This window comes from Triturus cristatus, chromosome 4_1, assembly GCF_964204655.1.
Source record: "Triturus cristatus chromosome 4_1, aTriCri1.1, whole genome shotgun sequence".
Lineage (NCBI taxonomy): Eukaryota > Metazoa > Chordata > Amphibia > Caudata > Salamandridae > Triturus > Triturus cristatus.
In genome coordinates, this window is record NC_140585.1 from 50,578,324 (window position 1) to 50,595,746 (window position 17,423).

General features: G+C 46.8%; 1 protein-coding gene across 1 annotated transcript in view; it reads left to right on the forward strand.

The window, feature by feature from the left end:
* Positions 1 to 17,423, forward strand: part of LRRC55 (leucine rich repeat containing 55) — a 112,882-nt gene that overhangs the window by 20,627 nt on the left and 74,832 nt on the right. Inside the window, exon 2 of the mRNA XM_085651501.1 lies at positions 4,231 to 6,376. Coding sequence (XP_085507627.1) covers positions 5,728 to 6,376 — 649 coding nt within the window. The 5' untranslated portion in view covers positions 4,231 to 5,727. The remainder of the gene's footprint in view (positions 1 to 4,230; positions 6,377 to 17,423) is intronic.

Here is a 17,423-nt window from a genome sequence, read left to right on the forward strand (position 1 = left end):
ATAAATGACAAGAATAGAAGGCTTCAGAGCAGTGCATGTTCATTACACACACTCTTCTTCGTCCCTGGTACAAGAAGTCTTGATGTTAGAGTCAGTGGTGTAGCTAGACGTATTGCCACCTGGGGCGTCCCCTTAGTATGCCCCCCGGGAGCAGGTACGAGCAGGGGGGGTTTAGCAGCTGACTGACAACTTGTTCCAGAGGGGTGGGTGGGTGCGGATCGGTTTGTGGCCAGTTGGTGACTTTTTCTTGGGGCTGGGGGGCATGGTGGTAGTCGACAGACACTACTCCCACCACCCCCAAAAACAGTGCTGCCCAGGTCTGCCCCCGAGCTACGCCACTGGGTAGAGTTGTCAAATCAGTGCCTGTGGGCCAGACTCTATGAGGCATATTTAGCGGAAAATGATGCAGTGCAGCGCTGCAAGCCATCTTTCTGCACCGAGCAGCATCATAGGAAAGTGCAGGGATACATTATATTTACAGCAATATGATGCGTACCTGTGCTTTCCTCTGCGCTGGCACACAATTGGCTGCCTAGCGCCAATCCAGACAGGCACCTTTGCACCATGGTTCAAGGGGGCCCGTGCTGCTGGAATGATTGTTTGTTTTGACCTTCCTGCACAAAAACAATAATTTATGTCATTTTCCTCCTTCTATATGTGCTGCATAATACCGTACACATAGAAAGAGCGAGAAACGAGAAGAAATAAATAAATATTTTTCCTTGCTCTGCCAATCTGACGCATTTTTAGGTTTACAAAAGCTTGTAGATCTGGGAATGCGTCAGATTCCATGTGTGTTTGATGGGATCACCCACAGCAACACTCATGGAACGCCCCTTTCACGCAGAGCAATGCATGAAAGGGGGCCATTTACAAGGCCATGAAAAGCCATGAGGGGTGGCTTTGCGTGGCCATGTACATATGGGCCAGCAGAATGCGCCTCCAGGGCATCACATTTGTGATGCTCGGACGGGTAAAAGTTCTGCAAGGGCATTGGAAATATGCCCCTATGATTCTAGCTGTCTCCTTTTACAAAGCCTTTTAGCAAGTTACCCATGGCCCTATTCACTAAGCCCAGGTCACAAACAGAGGAGGGCACGAGGAGACAAGCCAGAGTCAAGCCATGGTCTGACTTGGCTCTAAGAGTCTGTGCATGAGCGGAGTCATGAGAAAGTGGTATGTACATCCTGCAACGAACATAATGTAAAATTATGATATAATGTAAAATTATGATATAATGTAAAATTATGAAACAAGCTCTTCTGCATTCAAAGAAGTGTATGTCTTCAACATGCAGAAGCATTTCACCTTAGTGCATTAGATTATCTCACTGCACAAATAGACATTTATTAAAAGGGACACTTTCTAGAAATATTCATAGCAAACCCCCCCCCCCCCCCCCCGAAAATGTCATTAGTGAATTAAGATGCAAATCAGAAGTCCTGTAAACCCTAAACATGGCCTAGATTCTTATTATAGCTAGAGCAACATTACAGTCGATTGTTTTATCTTTAATTCTTATCTGAGGACAAGAAAAACTAACACAGAGCAGAGCCTACGCACGGCCTCCAGACCCAACTACCAAGCCAAAAATGCCTTTATTTTATACTAAAGTATACGAAAAGTGATAGATGGAAACCTTGAATGAATCTCAGCCACTGGCATTCACTCCGGGCCGTATGCCAGTCCATTGTTTTTTTGCATAGCATGCCAGCTAAGTTTAGACTCCGCTATATGCAAAGCAGTCTTGACACTGCTCCAATGGGAACAGTCTAGCCCAAACTGCCAAACCAGCTCCACCCTAAAACGGAGCGCAAGCCCATGACCAATAAGCATAAAACAATTACTTGGGATGCGCCCAAGTGATTGCCAATGGCTGAGTATTATTCGAGCATTCCATCCACCACCTTGCTGTTTTTGCATCTGACACCCTAGGTGCACTTGGTATCTCCAGACGTGCGTCCTGGGCACACTGTGCCACTGGAACCAAGATGTACCTGGTGACAGGTCTAATAGTGGCATAACCAGTCTGTTTTGCTTATGTCTCGGTTCAGAGAGGACCTGGCCTTGCAGTTCAGGCTGGGCTGTGTCCATTGGAACAGGGTCAAGACTGATTTGTATATGGTTGGGTCCAAACTGAGATGGTATAGAGGGCAAAAGATGATGGACTGGGAGGCGGCCCCAAAGCCTGAGATTAAGTCAAGCATTCAATCCATCACCTTTGTGTTTTTGCATTTATTTAGGTGGGTCCAATCACAAACACCTGCCCCGAAGCTATGTTCCTGGTTGTATCCTTACACCGCTGGCATCTGGGGTCTATTTTTCTTTGTACACCCTTACATGTCTTTCTCTTTTAGCAGTCCATGGGGGCACATGGCTGTTGCTCTCCTCTTCTTCTTTTTTTCTTCCTATTGCTTCAGATCTAAGCTTGTTCTTGTCTTTCTTCCCAATACTCCAGGTCCCCACTCGCTCTTGTTGTCTTCTTAATATTTTCCTCCCTACACACCTCTTGTTTTTTTCTTTGTAGCCCCATCACACCGCTCTTTTTCTTTCTGTTGCTCCAGATCCCTTCTGAGACTCATCTTTTGATAATTTTTTGCTACAATCTTCCTTCTTGTGTAGCACAGTGGTAGCCCCTACTGGGCTTTGCAAATGCTGCAGGCTTTTAAATCTCCCCAGCTTTGGCAGAGCTAATAGAAAAAGCAGCCATAATAAAAGTATATATATATTTCCAAGATGGCTCCCACATTGCATGGCGAAGTTGCTTCGTCATATTGCATCATACACTGTGGTGACCATCTAGAAGATATAGAAAACATTGTATCCTTTGCTTTCGAGAGGCCGTTGCTTCGGGCGCACATGATGTTCATTATGTCTTCATCACGCGGTCTTGAAAGTATTATTATTGGGCACTGCCAAAGCCAGTCATGTCGCGCACTCACTGTTGTCAAAGCAAGACCAGTTGACTTTCCAAATGCTTGTTTACTACTCTTATTCCTTGAATTTCACAAAGTAAATAATTGTTTTTTTCTAGCTGCTGAAAAAGTTGTTTATGATAATTGTTGCCGGGTGAAAGAGAAAGATGACACGGCTTATCATAAACACGTCATACATTTAAATATTAAATGAACATCTGCTAAAGCACAACATTATTATCAAAAGGTTATACTTCTGCAAAAACAGCGCGTCACGTGTTTACTAAATATGAGGTGCACGCTATCTTTAGTTACGCTTCTACGCCGCCGCTACACGACCGGCGTCCCCCACGCATCTCGTATTTGTTGCCTAGCAGTGCTATTCTCCCTACACATCTGCTGTCTGACAAAGCCCAGCCTCCCACCTATTCTGTGCCTCTGTGCTGCCTTATTTACATATTTTCTCAGATATGTATTTTTGTAAGTAGGTATACGACCTTCCATTTGGTCTGTACCTAATTATATTTCGAAATTCGACTGAAGCTCATATCTACTTCCCTCCCACAAGGCCTGGCTCCATCTGTGCTCTTTTATTTTATATTCTGATACCAAAGGCAGCTTAGGCCTGTATTTCTCCTTTAATATGTACATTTGAACAGATCTTTCTGCGGGTGATTTAATTGATACTTGTAGGCCTTTTTCATTTTTAACATTCATTATAACATTATGATACTAAATTATTTGTTTATTTAACATTGTTAGGCAGCTTTCTTACACCTATTTGTTGTAGGGCTCATGACATATACTTCATTCCATTCCATTAAATATTGGGCAAATATTAAAACTCTAATTATGAATAACACAGTAGAGTTAGCATGATACAGAGCCTGAGAATAATTTGAGGACATTTCGCCACGAGACAAACACAGACACCCTTTCAACATCAATGTTTGTCCCGTGGTGATTCCCTTTTAATTAACCGATGCAGCGCAGGTGGTGAAATGCATAATAAACATGGCACAAAGTCTGCATACCCTTGATAATAACATTACAAAAAGCAGAAACATATTCTGTATGTCAATAATACGTTTAGGGGTTTCTTTAAGAGTTTCTGTAGGAAAGATCGATGGGTTTAATTCTAATATTGACAGGAGGAGAATTCCAGGTAGAAGTGGGAGGTACCACGACACCCGAAGTAAAACAAAATTGGTCTCTCGTTCACTGCTCACCTTCGGAGCATTCCTTACAAAGTGAGTAGGATTCTCAGAGGTGTTTAGTGGGTAACCTGTGTTTTTTATCTCTTGTTCCCCTTTAGAATCATGGGTCTGGGTGTGGCGAGCCTCCGCGTCTGGTGATACTGAATGACGATAAACACCTAGACCCGAAAGAGTGACACTGGACGAAACATTGTGATAGGGAAAAGTGGCCAATTATTTCTGGACTAAGATCCTGGTGTTGAACCTCAGAGGGGATTCTCAACCTAAAGCCCTCCAAGAGCGAAAAGATATTTTCCAAACTCTGGGGCAGTGTCATGGACATATGACCATGGCTTCTTCTCCAAGCTCATATCCAAAGACACTTTCGGACATAAGGCTAACCTCCAGAGAAATTTGCCCATTAAGGAAAGATCACTGATCTTTTTGAATGTGGATCACTGAGAACAAATTCACCCCTCCTCCGGGGAACACGTTTAATCCAGCAAGTGCCAGCTTCTACAAAATACTGTAAAGGTCATTATTAGGAACACTTTTCTCTGTCCAACTGGTCCTCATTCTACTCTTCATTGACTCGTTGAGGCTATAATTTCTTGGTTTTGTTGTGGCGAACAAAAGAGGCACCACTTTTAGGAAGGGACATTAAACCTTTGGTGTCCAGACACAATGACGAAAAGACTCTGCAGGAATCCGATGATACTACAAGATCCCTGGAGCTGAGGACCCAACATCCGGCAGCCATTTTGGATGCAATTGTACTATAGTCTTTTTAACATAGATCCAACTTTCATCGATGGAACGTCTTGGACATGAAAACTTTATTCTGGCATTGAGTTTGGAAACATTGCAAAAACTCCCAGACCACTTTTTACTGAAAACGCTGCTCTATTTTCAAATACAGGACAACACCACTTCACATCAAGAAATACCCAATAACTCCTCTGTTTCTAACCGCCTTGATTCTCAGTAGTGCTTAGGAAGGGTTGTAAACATATTGTAGGTTTCTCATTTATTTCTGAAGTATAATTAATTTACCTCAACCAAGAGCACGCTAATTTGGGTGCACCATGGTGCTGTTCACATTAGCACCAACTAGACCACCATTGCCCTCAATGTTCTTGAATTTGATCAGTTGCTAAAAGATTTGTTTTACAATTAACTCACAATTCTTTTGAATGTAGACAAGCAAGAATGTTAATAATGGGATTGGGAGAAACCGAGGAACAGGGACTGAAGGCTAAGGGATTTTTATGGAAATAATCTATGGGCTATGGAGGAACATGTGTGACGGAGTTAGGTTTGATGATTCAGCATTTATCTGACCGGATCACGTGGATGTTTAGGTGAATCTTCTAATGGTCAAATGGGTCTTGGTTCTGGAGCAGGAACCTCCTGTGTACCTGGACCTGAGCACACAAAGAGAACAGCCAGTGCAGAGATGAAGGGACTCTTCTTGCTGGTCAATCCAGCTCTGTGGAAACATGTTCTGTTAGTTGACGTTACTAATGCAGAAGGTTAGGGCATCTGGAAACAACTAGTCTTGGTAAAGTATCTCAAGCCTTCAAGAGGTCATCCACGTTTCCTAGCACTCCTTGTTCATGAGAAGACTCCCCAGCCTTTCTCTCTCCATCGTTATGATCATGAAGCCCCTCATGTCTCTGCTTCTGGTGTTGGTCCTACGTCAGTTGGTCCAGGGCTGCCCAGTCCTTTGTGTTTGCCAGGACCGCTCAGTGGACTGCAGCAACCAGCGTCTCTTCTCCGTCCCCCCTGACCTTCTTCTGGACACACACAACCTAAGCCTCGCCCACAACCGCATCGCTAACATCCCTCGCGGCTACTTGTCGTGCCACGTTGAGCTGCAGATCCTGGACCTGCGAAACAACTCCCTCTCGGAACTTCCTGAAGGCCTGTTCGTAAACACCCGCCGGCTGGCCCACTTGGACCTCAGCCACAACAACTTCAGCCACCTGCCTGCTGGGATCTTCCAGATGGCCTACAGCCTGGTGCGGGTGAACCTCAGCCATAACCCTGGGCTGAGGAGGGTCCACCCGCTGGCCTTCCAAGGTCTGTCTCAGCTCCGACATCTGGACCTGAGCTTTGGGAGCCTGTCCTTCCTGGGGTTGGATGCTCTTGAAGATCTGTCAGGGCTGGTGATCCTGCAGCTCGGCGGGAACCCCTGGATGTGCGGCTGCACTATGGAGCCGCTGTTAAAGTGGCTGCGGGATAACATCCGGAGGTGTGTGGCAGGTAAGGAATGCAATAAAACCAGTGTCACAGCCAGGCACAGACTATCACTGCCACCCTGTATGTCTGTTTATGTCATTGTGTCCATTTGTGTGCATGGTTATCTTGCTATAGCTGTGCAGATATCTGTGTGTGCTTGTCATGTATGTGTACACCGTTGCTTAGCAAGAATGCACCACGGCTCTTATACATGTAAAGGACACGTCTCCACGTAGCAAACCAAAGCTACACTGGGGTACATTGGGCCCCTCTCACTCCTATCACTAGCTATCATTAGTGCAGTAGCTGCCACTGCACCTACTGCACTAACGATAGCTTCTACCTGTGTGCATGTTAATAGGGCCTGTATGCGTGTCTGGTTATCAATGTGCATGTGTTAGCAGTGCTCTGTATGTTCTGGTCTGATTTTTACAGGTGTTTGTATGCATTGCCATCACTATGTGTGTCTATAATAAACGTTGTGTGCACAAGTTAGTTTGTCTTTAAAAGTGCATCACGTATGTTTCTGCACATTTGTCACTTTGTGGTGTGCCATAGTGTCCATTTGCCTGTCTCTCAATGTCTATATGTTAGTTTGCTGTCAAAAGTACACTGCAGGTTATCTCTGATCTTGTAAGTTGCACACACTTCAAGGTAGCAGTCATGTGCAGAAAAACAGCCCTACACATCAGCGGACCTGCCAATCTTGTAATAATGGACTTCAGGCCCACCTGCCCTCCCTAAAGATAAGTCCTTCCTTTTGGGAGCTGTAGAACCTGTGCCTTTGATAGAGGCCCCTTGAGTCAGATACAAGCCAATGATATAGCGGGCAGCAGCACCTATGCATTTAATAGAACTCCCTTGAGCCAGACACAAGCCAGGCTATAGCGGGCAGCAGCACCTATGCATTTAATAGAAGGACCTTGAGCCAGACACAAGCCAGGCTATAGCGGGCTGCAGCACCTATGCATTTAATAGAAGGACCTTGAGCCAGACACAAGCCAGGCTATAGCGGGCTGCAGCACCTATGCATTTAATAGAAGTCCCTTGAGCCAGACACAAGCCAGGCTATAGCGGGATGCAGCACCTATGCATTTATTAAAAGTCCTTTGAGCCAGACACACGTCCTTGCTATAGCGGGCTGCAGCACCTATGCATTTATTAGAATTTCTTTGAGCCAGACACAAGTCCATGCCATAGCGGGCTTCAGCACCTATGCATTTAATAGAAGTCCTTTGAGCCAGACACAAGTCCATGCCACAGTGGGGTAGAGCACCTATGCATTTAATAGAAGTCCTTTGAGCCAGACACAAGTCCCTGCCATAGAGGGCTGCAGCACCTATGCATTTATTAGAAGTCCCTTGAGCCAGACACAAGTCCTTGCTATTGCGGGCTGCAGCACCTATGCATTTAAAAGAAGTGTCTTGAGCCAGTAGCAAGTCCATGCTATAGCGGGCTGCAGCACCTATGCATTTAATAGAAGTCCCTGGAGCCAGACACAAGTCCTTGCTATAGCGGGCTGCAGCACCTATACATTTAATAGAAGTCCCTTGAGCCAGACACAAGCCAGGCTATAGCGGGCTGCAGCACCTATGCATTTATTAGACGTTCTTTGAGCCAGACACAAGTCCTTGCTATAGCGGGCTGCAGCAACTATGCATTTAATAGAAGTCCCTTGAGCCAGACACAAGTCCATGCTGTAGCGGGCTGCAGCACCTATGCATTTATTAGAAGTCTCTTGAGCCAGACACAAGTCCATGCTATAGTGGGCTGCAGCACCTATACATTTAAAAGAAGTGTCTTGAGCCAGTAGCAAGTCCATGCTATAGCGGGCTGCAGCACCCATGCATTTAATAGAAGTCCTTTGAGCCAGACACAAGTCCGTGCCATAGCGGGCTGCAGCACCTATGCATTTAATAGAAGTCCTTTGAGCCAGACGCAAGTCCATGCCATAGTGGGCTGCAGCACCTATGCATTTGAGAGAAGTCCTTTGAGCCAGACACAAGTCCATGCCATAGTGGGCTGCAGCACCTATGCATTTATTAGAGGCCCCTTGAGCCAGACAGAAGTCCATGCTATAGCTGGCTGCAGCACCTATGCATTTAATAGAAGTCCCTTGAGTCAGACACGAGTCCATGTTATAGCCGGCTGCAGCAACTATGCATTTAATAGAAGTCCCTTGAGCCAGACACAAGTCCATGCTATAGCGGGCTGCAGCACCTATGCATTTAATAGAAGTCTTTTGAGCCAGACACGAGTCCATGCTATAGTGGGCTGCAGCACCTATACATTTAATAGAAGTGTCTTGAGCCAGTAGCAAGTCCATGCTATAGCGGGCTGCAGCACCCATGCATTTAATAGAAGTCCTTTGAGCCAGACACAAGTCCGTGCCATAGCGGGCTGCAGCACCTATGCATTTAATAGAACTCCTTTGAGCCAGACGCAAGTCCATGCCATAGTGGGCTGCAGCACCTATGCATTTGATAGAAGTACCTTGAGCCAGACACAAGTCCATGCCATAGAGGGCTGCAGCACCTATGCATTTATTAGAGGCCCCTTGAGCCAGACACAAGTCTTTACTATATTGGGCTGCAGCACCTATGCATTTAATAGAAGTCCCTTGAGCCAGACACAAGCCCATGCTATAGCGGGCTGCAGCTCCTATGCATTTAATAGAAGTCCCTTGAGCCAGACACAAGCCCATGCCATAGCGGGCTGCAGCACCTATGCATTTAATAGAGACCCCTTGAGTCAGACACAAGTCCATAGTATAGCGGGCTTCAGTGCCTATGCATTTAATAAAAGTCCCTTGAGCCAGACACAAGCCAGGCTATAGCGGGCTGCAGCACCTATGCATTTAATAGAGGCCCCTTGAGTCAGACACAAGTCCATGCTATAGCGGGCTGCAGCACCTATGCATTTAATAGAAGTTCCTTGAGCCAGACATAAGCCAGGCTATAGCGGGCTGCAGCACCTATGCATTTAAAAGAAGTCCCTAGAGCCAGACACAAGCCAGGCTATAGCGGGCTGCAGCACCTATGCATTTATTAGATGTTCCTTGAGCCAGAAACAAGTCCTTGCTATAGTGGTCTGCAGCACCTATGCATTTAATGGAACTCCCTTGAGGCAGACACAAGTCCACTCTATAGCGGTCTGCAGCACCTATGCATTTAATAGAAGTCACTTGAGCCAGACACAAGTCCATGCTATAGTGGGCTGCAGCAACTATGCATTTAATAGAAGTCTCTTGAGCCAGACACAAGTCCATGCTATAGCGGGCTGCAGCACCTATGCATTTAATAGAAGTCTCTTGAGCCAGAAACAAGTCCGTGCTATAGCAGGCTGCAGCCCTTATGCATTTAATTGAAGTCCCTTGAGCCAGACAAAAGTCCATGCCATAGTGGGCTGCAGCACCTATGCATTTAATTGAAGTCCCTTAAATCAGACACAAGCCCATGCTATAGCGGGCTGCAACACCTATGCATTTAATAGAAGTCCTTTGAGCCAGACACAAGTCCATGCTATAGCGGGCTTCAGCACCTATGCATTTAATAGAAGTCCCTTGAGCCAGACACAAGTCCATGCTATAGCGGGCTGCAGCACCTATGCATTTAATAGAAGTCTCTTGAGCCAGAAACAAGTCCATGCTATAGCAGGCTGCAGCACCCATGCATGTAATAGAAGTCCTTTGAGCCAGAAACAAGTCCGTGCCATAGCGGCCTGCAGCACCTATGCATTTAATTGAAGTCCCTTGAGCCAGACAAAAGTCCATGCCATAGTGGGCTGCAGCACCTATGCATTTAATTGAAGTCCCTTAAATCAGAAACAAGTTCATGCTATAGCGGTCTGCAACACCTATGCATTTAATAGAAGTCCTTTGAGCCAGACACAAGTCCATGCTATAGCGGGCTTCAGCACCTATGCATTTAATAGAAGTCCCTTGAGCCAGACACAAGTCAATGCTATAGCGGGCTGCAGCAGCTATGCATTTATTAGAAGTCCCTTGAGCCAGACACAAGTCCTTGCTATAGCGGGCTGCTGCACCTATGCATTTAATAGAGGCCCCTTGAGCCAGACACACGTCCTTACTATATTGGGCTGCAGCACCTATGCATTTAATAGAAGTCCCTTGTGCCAGACACAAGCCCATGCTATAGCGGGCTGCAGCACCTATGCATTTAATAGAAGTCCCTTGAGCCAGACACAAGCCCATGCTATAGCGGGCTGCAGCACCTATACATTTAATAGAAGTCCCTTGAGCCAGACAGAAGTCCATGCTATAGCTGGCTGCAGCACCTATACATTTAATAGAAGTCCCTTGAGCCAGACAGAAGTCCATGCTATAGCTGGCTGCAGCACCTATGCATTTAATAGAAGTCCCTTGAGTCAGACACGAGTCCATGTTATAGCCGGCTGCAGCAACTATGCATTTAATAGAAGTCCCTTGAGCCAGACACAAGTCCATGCTATAGTGGGCTGCAGCACCTATACATTTAATAGAAGTGTCTTGAGCCAGTAGCAAGTCCATGCTATAGCGGGCTGCAGCACCCATGCATTTAATAGAAGTCCTTTGAGCCAGACACAAGTCCGTGCCATAGCGGGCTGCAGCACCTATGCATTTAATAGAAGTCCTTTGAGCCAGATGCAAGTCCATGCCATAGTGGGCTACAGCACCTATGCATTTGAGAGAAGTCCTTTGAGCCAGACACAAGTCCATGCAATAGTGGGCTGCAGCACCTATACATTTAATAGAAGTGTCTTGAGCCAGTAGCAAGTCCATGCTATAGCGGGCTGCAGCACCCATGCATTTAATAGAAGTCCTTTGAGCCAGACACAAGTCCGTGCCATAGCGGGCTGCAGCACCTATGCATTTAATAGAACTCCTTTGAGCCAGACGCAAGTCCATGCCATAGCGGGCTGCAGCTCCTATGCATTTAATAGAAGTCCCTTGAGCCAGACACAAGCCCATGCCATAGCGGGCTGCAGCACCTATGCATTTAATAGAGACCCCTTGAGTCAGACACAAGTCCATAGTATAGCGGGCTTCAGTGCCTATGCATTTAATAAAAGTCCCTTGAGCCAGACACAAGCCAGGCTATAGCGGGCTGCAGCACCTATGCATTTAATAGAGGCCCCTTGAGTCAGACACAAGTCCATGCTATAGCGGGCTGCAGCACCTATGCATTTAATAGAAGTTCCTTGAGCCAGACATAAGCCAGGCTATAGCGGGCTGCAGCACCTATGCATTTAAAAGAAGTCCCTAGAGCCAGACACAAGCCAGGCTATAGCGGGCTGCAGCACCTATGCATTTATTAGATGTTCCTTGAGCCAGAAACAAGTCCTTGCTATAGTGGGCTGCAGCACCTATGCATTTAATGGAACTCCCTTGAGGCAGACACAAGTCCACTCTATAGCGGTCTGCAGCACCTATGCATTTAATAGAAGTCACTTGAGCCAGACACAAGTCCATGCTATAGTGGGCTGCAGCAACTATGCATTTAATAGAAGTCTCTTGAGCCAGACACAAGTCCATGCTATAGCGGGCTGCAGCACCTATGCATTTAATAGAAGTCTCTTGAGCCAGAAACAAGTCCGTGCTATAGCAGGCTGCAGCCCTTATGCATTTAATTGAAGTCCCTTGAGCCAGACAAAAGTCCATGCCATAGTGGGCTGCAGCACCTATGCATTTAATTGAAGTCCCTTAAATCAGAAACAAGTTCATGCTATAGCGGTCTGCAACACCTATGCATTTAATAAAAGTCCTTTGAGCCAGACACAAGTCCATGCTATAGCGGGCTTCAGCACCTATGCATTTAATAGAAGTCCCTTGAGCCAGACACAAGTCCATGCTATAGCGGGCTGCAGCACCTATGCATTTAATAGAAGTCTCTTGAGCCAGAAACAAGTCCATGCTATAGCAGGCTGCAGCACCCATGCATGTAATAGAAGTCCTTTGAGCCAGAAACAAGTCCGTGCCATAGCGGCCTGCAGCACCTATGCATTTAATTGAAGTCCCTTGAGCCAGACAAAAGTCCATGCCATAGTGGGCTGCAGCACCTATGCATTTAATTGAAGTCCCTTAAATCAGAAACAAGTTCATGCTATAGCGGTCTGCAACACCTATGCATTTAATAGAAGTCCTTTGAGCCAGACACAAGTCCATGCTATAGCGGGCTTCAGCACCTATGCATTTAATAGAAGTCCCTTGAGCCAGACACAAGTCAATGCTATAGCGGGCTGCAGCAGCTATGCATTTATTAGAAGTCCCTTGAGCCAGACACAAGTCCTTGCTATAGCGGGCTGCTGCACCTATGCATTTAATAGAGGCCCCTTGAGCCAGACACACGTCCTTACTATATTGGGCTGCAGCACCTATGCATTTAATAGAAGTCCCTTGTGCCAGACACAAGCCCATGCTATAGCGGGCTGCAGCACCTATGCATTTAATAGAAGTCCCTTGAGCCAGACACAAGCCCATGCTATAGCGGGCTGCAGCACCTATACATTTAATAGAAGTCCCTTGAGCCAGACAGAAGTCCATGCTATAGCTGGCTGCAGCACCTATACATTTAATAGAAGTCCCTTGAGCCAGACAGAAGTCCATGCTATAGCTGGCTGCAGCACCTATGCATTTAATAGAAGTCCCTTGAGTCAGACACGAGTCCATGTTATAGCCGGCTGCAGCAACTATGCATTTAATAGAAGTCCCTTGAGCCAGACACAAGTCCATGCTATAGTGGGCTGCAGCACCTATACATTTAATAGAAGTGTCTTGAGCCAGTAGCAAGTCCATGCTATAGCGGGCTGCAGCACCCATGCATTTAATAGAAGTCCTTTGAGCCAGACACAAGTCCGTGCCATAGCGGGCTGCAGCACCTATGCATTTAATAGAAGTCCTTTGAGCCAGATGCAAGTCCATGCCATAGTGGGCTACAGCACCTATGCATTTGAGAGAAGTCCTTTGAGCCAGACACAAGTCCATGCAATAGTGGGCTGCAGCACCTATGCATTTGAGAGAAGTCCCTTGAGCCAGACACAAGTCCATGCCATAGAGGGCTGCAGCACCTATGCATTTATTAGAGGCCCCTTGAGCCAGACACAAGTCTTTACTACATTGGGCTGCAGCACCTATGCATTTAATAGAAGTCCCTTGAGCCAGACACAAGCCCATGCTATAGCGGGCTGCAGCTACTATGCATTTAATAAAAGTCCTTTGAGCCAGACACAAGCCCATGCTATAGCGGGCTGCAGCATCTATGCATTTAGTAGAAGTCCTTTGAGCCAGACACAAGTCCTTGCTATAGCGGGCTGCAGCACCTATGCATTTAATAGAGACCCCTTGAGTCAGACACAAGTCCATGCTATAGCGGGCTGCAGCACCTATGCATTTATTAGAAGTCGCTTGAGCCAGACACAAGCCAGGCTATAGCGGGCTGCAGCACCTATGCATTTATTAGACGTTCTTTCAGCCAGAAACAAGTCCTTGCTATAGCGGGCTGCAGCAACTATGCATTTAATAGAAGTCCCTTGAGCCAGACACAAGTCCATGCTATAGCGGGCTGCAGCATCTATGCATTTAATAGAAGTCACTTGAGCCAGACACAAGTCCATGCTATAGCGGGCTGCAGCACCTATACATTTAAAAGAAGTGTCTTGAGCCAGTAGCAAGTCCATGCTATAGCGGGCTGCAGCACCCATGCATTTAATAGAAGTCCCTTGAGTCAGACACGAGTCCATGTTATAGCCGGCTGCAGCAACTATGCATTTAATAGAAGTCCCTTGAGCCAGACACAAGTCAATGCTATAGTGGGCTGCAGCACCTATACATTTAATAGAAGTGTCTTGAGCCAGTAGCACGTCCATGCTATAGCGGGCTGCAGCACCCATGCATTTAATAGAAGTCGTTTGAGCCAGACACAAGTCCGTGCCATAGCGGGCTGCAGCACCTATGCATTTAATAGAAGTCCTTTGAGCCAGACGCAAGTCCATGCCATAGTGGGCTACAGCACCTATGCATTTGAGAGAAGTCCTTTGAGCCAGACACAAGTCCATGCAATAGTGGGCTGCAGCACCTATGCATTTGAGAGAAGTCCCTTGAGCCAGACACAAGTCCATGCCATAGAGGGCTGCAGCACCTATGCATTTATTAGAGGCCCCTTGAGCCAGACACAAGTCTTTACTACATTGGGCTGCAGCACCTATGCATTTAATAGAAGTCCCTTGAGCCAGACACAAGCCCATGCTATAGCGGGCTGCAGCTACTATGCATTTAATAAAAGTCCTTTGAGCCAGACACAAGCCCATGCTATAGCGGGCTGCAGCATCTATGCATTTAGTAGAAGTCCTTTGAGCCAGACACAAGTCCTTGCTATAGCGGGCTGCAGCACCTATGCATTTAATAGAGACCCCTTGAGTCAGACACAAGTCCATGCTATAGCGGGCTGCAGCACCTATGCATTTATTAGAAGTCGCTTGAGCCAGACACAAGCCAGGCTATAGCGGGCTGCAGCACCTATGCATTTATTAGACGTTCTTTCAGCCAGACACAAGTCCTTGCTATAGCGGGCTGCAGCAACTATGCATTTAATAGAAGTCCCTTGAGCCAGACACAAGTCCATGCTATAGCGGGCTGCAGCACCTATGCATTTAATAGAAGTCTCTTGAGCCAGACACAAGTCCATGCTATAGCGGGCTGCAGCACCTATACATTTAAAAGAAGTGTCTTGAGCCAGTAGCAAGTCCATGCTATAGCGGGCTGCAGCACCCATGCATTTAATAGAAGTCCTTTGAGCCAGACACAAGTCCGTGCCATAGCGGGCTGCAGCATCTATGCATTTAATTGAAGTCCCTTGAGCCAGACACAAGTCCATGTCATAGCGGGCTTCAGCACCTATGCATTTAATAGAAGTCCTTTGAGCCAGACACAAGTCCATGCCATAATGGGCTGCAGCACCTATGCATTTGATAGAAGTCCCTTGAGCCAGACACAAGTCCATGCCATAGAGGGCTGCAGCACCTATGCATTTATTAGAGGCCCCTTGCGCCAGACACAAGTCTTTACTATATTGGGCTGCAGCACCTATGCATTTAATAGAAGTCCCTTGAGCCAGACACAAGCCCATGCTATAGCGGGCTGCAGCTCCTATGTATTTAATAGAAGTCCCTTGAGCCAGACACAAGCCCATGCCATAGCGGGCTGCAGCACCTATGCATTTAATAGAGACCCCTTGAGTCAGACACAAGTCCATGCTATAGCGGGCTTCAGTGCCTATGCATTTAATAAAAGTCCCTTGAGCCAGACACAAGCCAGGCTATAGCGGTCTGCAGCACCTATGCATTTAATAGAGGCCCCTTGAGTCAGACACAAGTCCATGCTATAGCAGGCTGCAGCACCTATGCATTTAATAGAAGTTCCTTGAGCCAGACATAAGCCAGGCTATAGCGGGCTGCAGCACCTATGCATTTAAAAGAAGTCCCTAGAGCCAGACACAAGCCAGGCTATAGCGGGCTGCAGCACCTATGCATTTATTAGATGTTCCTTGAGCCAGAAACAAGTCCTTGCTATAGTGGGCTGCAGCACCTATGCATTTAATGGAACTCCCTTGAGGCAGACACAAGTCCATGCTATAGCGGTCTGCAGCACCTATGCATTTAATAGAAGTCACTTGAGCCAGACACAAGTCCATGCTATAGCGGGCTGCAGCACCTATGCATTTAATAGAAGTCTCTTGAGCCAGAAACAAGTCCGTGCTATAGCGGGCTGCAGCACCCATGCATGTAATAGAAGTCCTTTGAGCCAGAAACAAGTCCGTGCCATAGTGGCCTGCAGCACCTATGCATTTAATTGAAGTCCCTTGAGCCAGACACAAGTCCATGCCATAGTGGGCTGCAGCACCTATGCATTTAATTGAAGTCCCTTAAATCAGACACAAGTTCATGCTATAGCGGGCTGCAACACCCATGCATTTAATAGAATTCCTTTGAGCCAGACACAAGTCCATGCTATAGCGGGCTTCAGCACCTATGCATTTAATAGAAGTCCCTTGATCCAGACACAAGCCAGGCTATAGTGGGCTGCAGCAGCTATGCATTTATTAGAAGTCCCTTGAGCCAGACACAAGTCCTTGCTATAGCAGGCTGCTGCACCTATGCATTTAATAGAGGCCCCTTGAGCCAGACACACGTCCTTACTATATTGGGCTGCAGCACCTATGCATTTAATAGAAGTCCCTTGAGCTAGACACAAGCCCATGCTATAGCGGGCTGCAGCACCTATGCATTTAATAGAAGTCCCTTGAGCCAGACACAAGCCCATGCTATAGCGGGCTGCAGCATCTATGCATTTAGTAGAAGTCCTTTGAGCCAGACACAAGTCCATGCCATAGCGGGCTGCAGCACTTATGCACTTAATAGAAGTCTCTTGAGCCAGACACAAGTCCATGCTATAGCGGGCTGCAGCACCTATACATTTAAAAGAAGTGTCTTGAGCCAGTAGCAAGTCCATGCTATAGCGGGCTGCAGCACCCATGCATTTAATAGAAGTCCTTTGAGCCAGACACAAGTCCGTGCCATAGCAGGCTGCAGCATCTATGCATTTAATTGAAGTCCCTTGAGCCAGACACAAGTCCATGTCATAGCGGGCTTCAGCACCTATGCATTTAATAGAAGTCCTTTGAGCCAGACACAAGTCCATGCCATAGTGGGCTGCAGCACCTATGCATTTGATAGAAGTCCCTTGAGCCAGACACAAGTCCATGCCATAGAGGGCTGCAGCACCTATGCATTTATTAGAGGCCCCTTGAGCCAGACACAAGTCTTTACTATATTGGGCTGCAGCACCTATGCATTTAATAGAAGTCCCTTGAGCCAGACACAAGCCCATGCTATAACGGGCTGCAGCTCCTATGCATTTAATAGAAGTCCCTTGAGCCAGACACAAGCCCATGCCATAGCAGACTGCAGCACCTATGCATTTAATAGAGACCCCTTGAGTCAGACACAAGTCCATGCTATAGCGGGCTTCAGTGCCTATGCATTTAATAGAAGTCCCTTGAGCCAGACACAAGCCAGA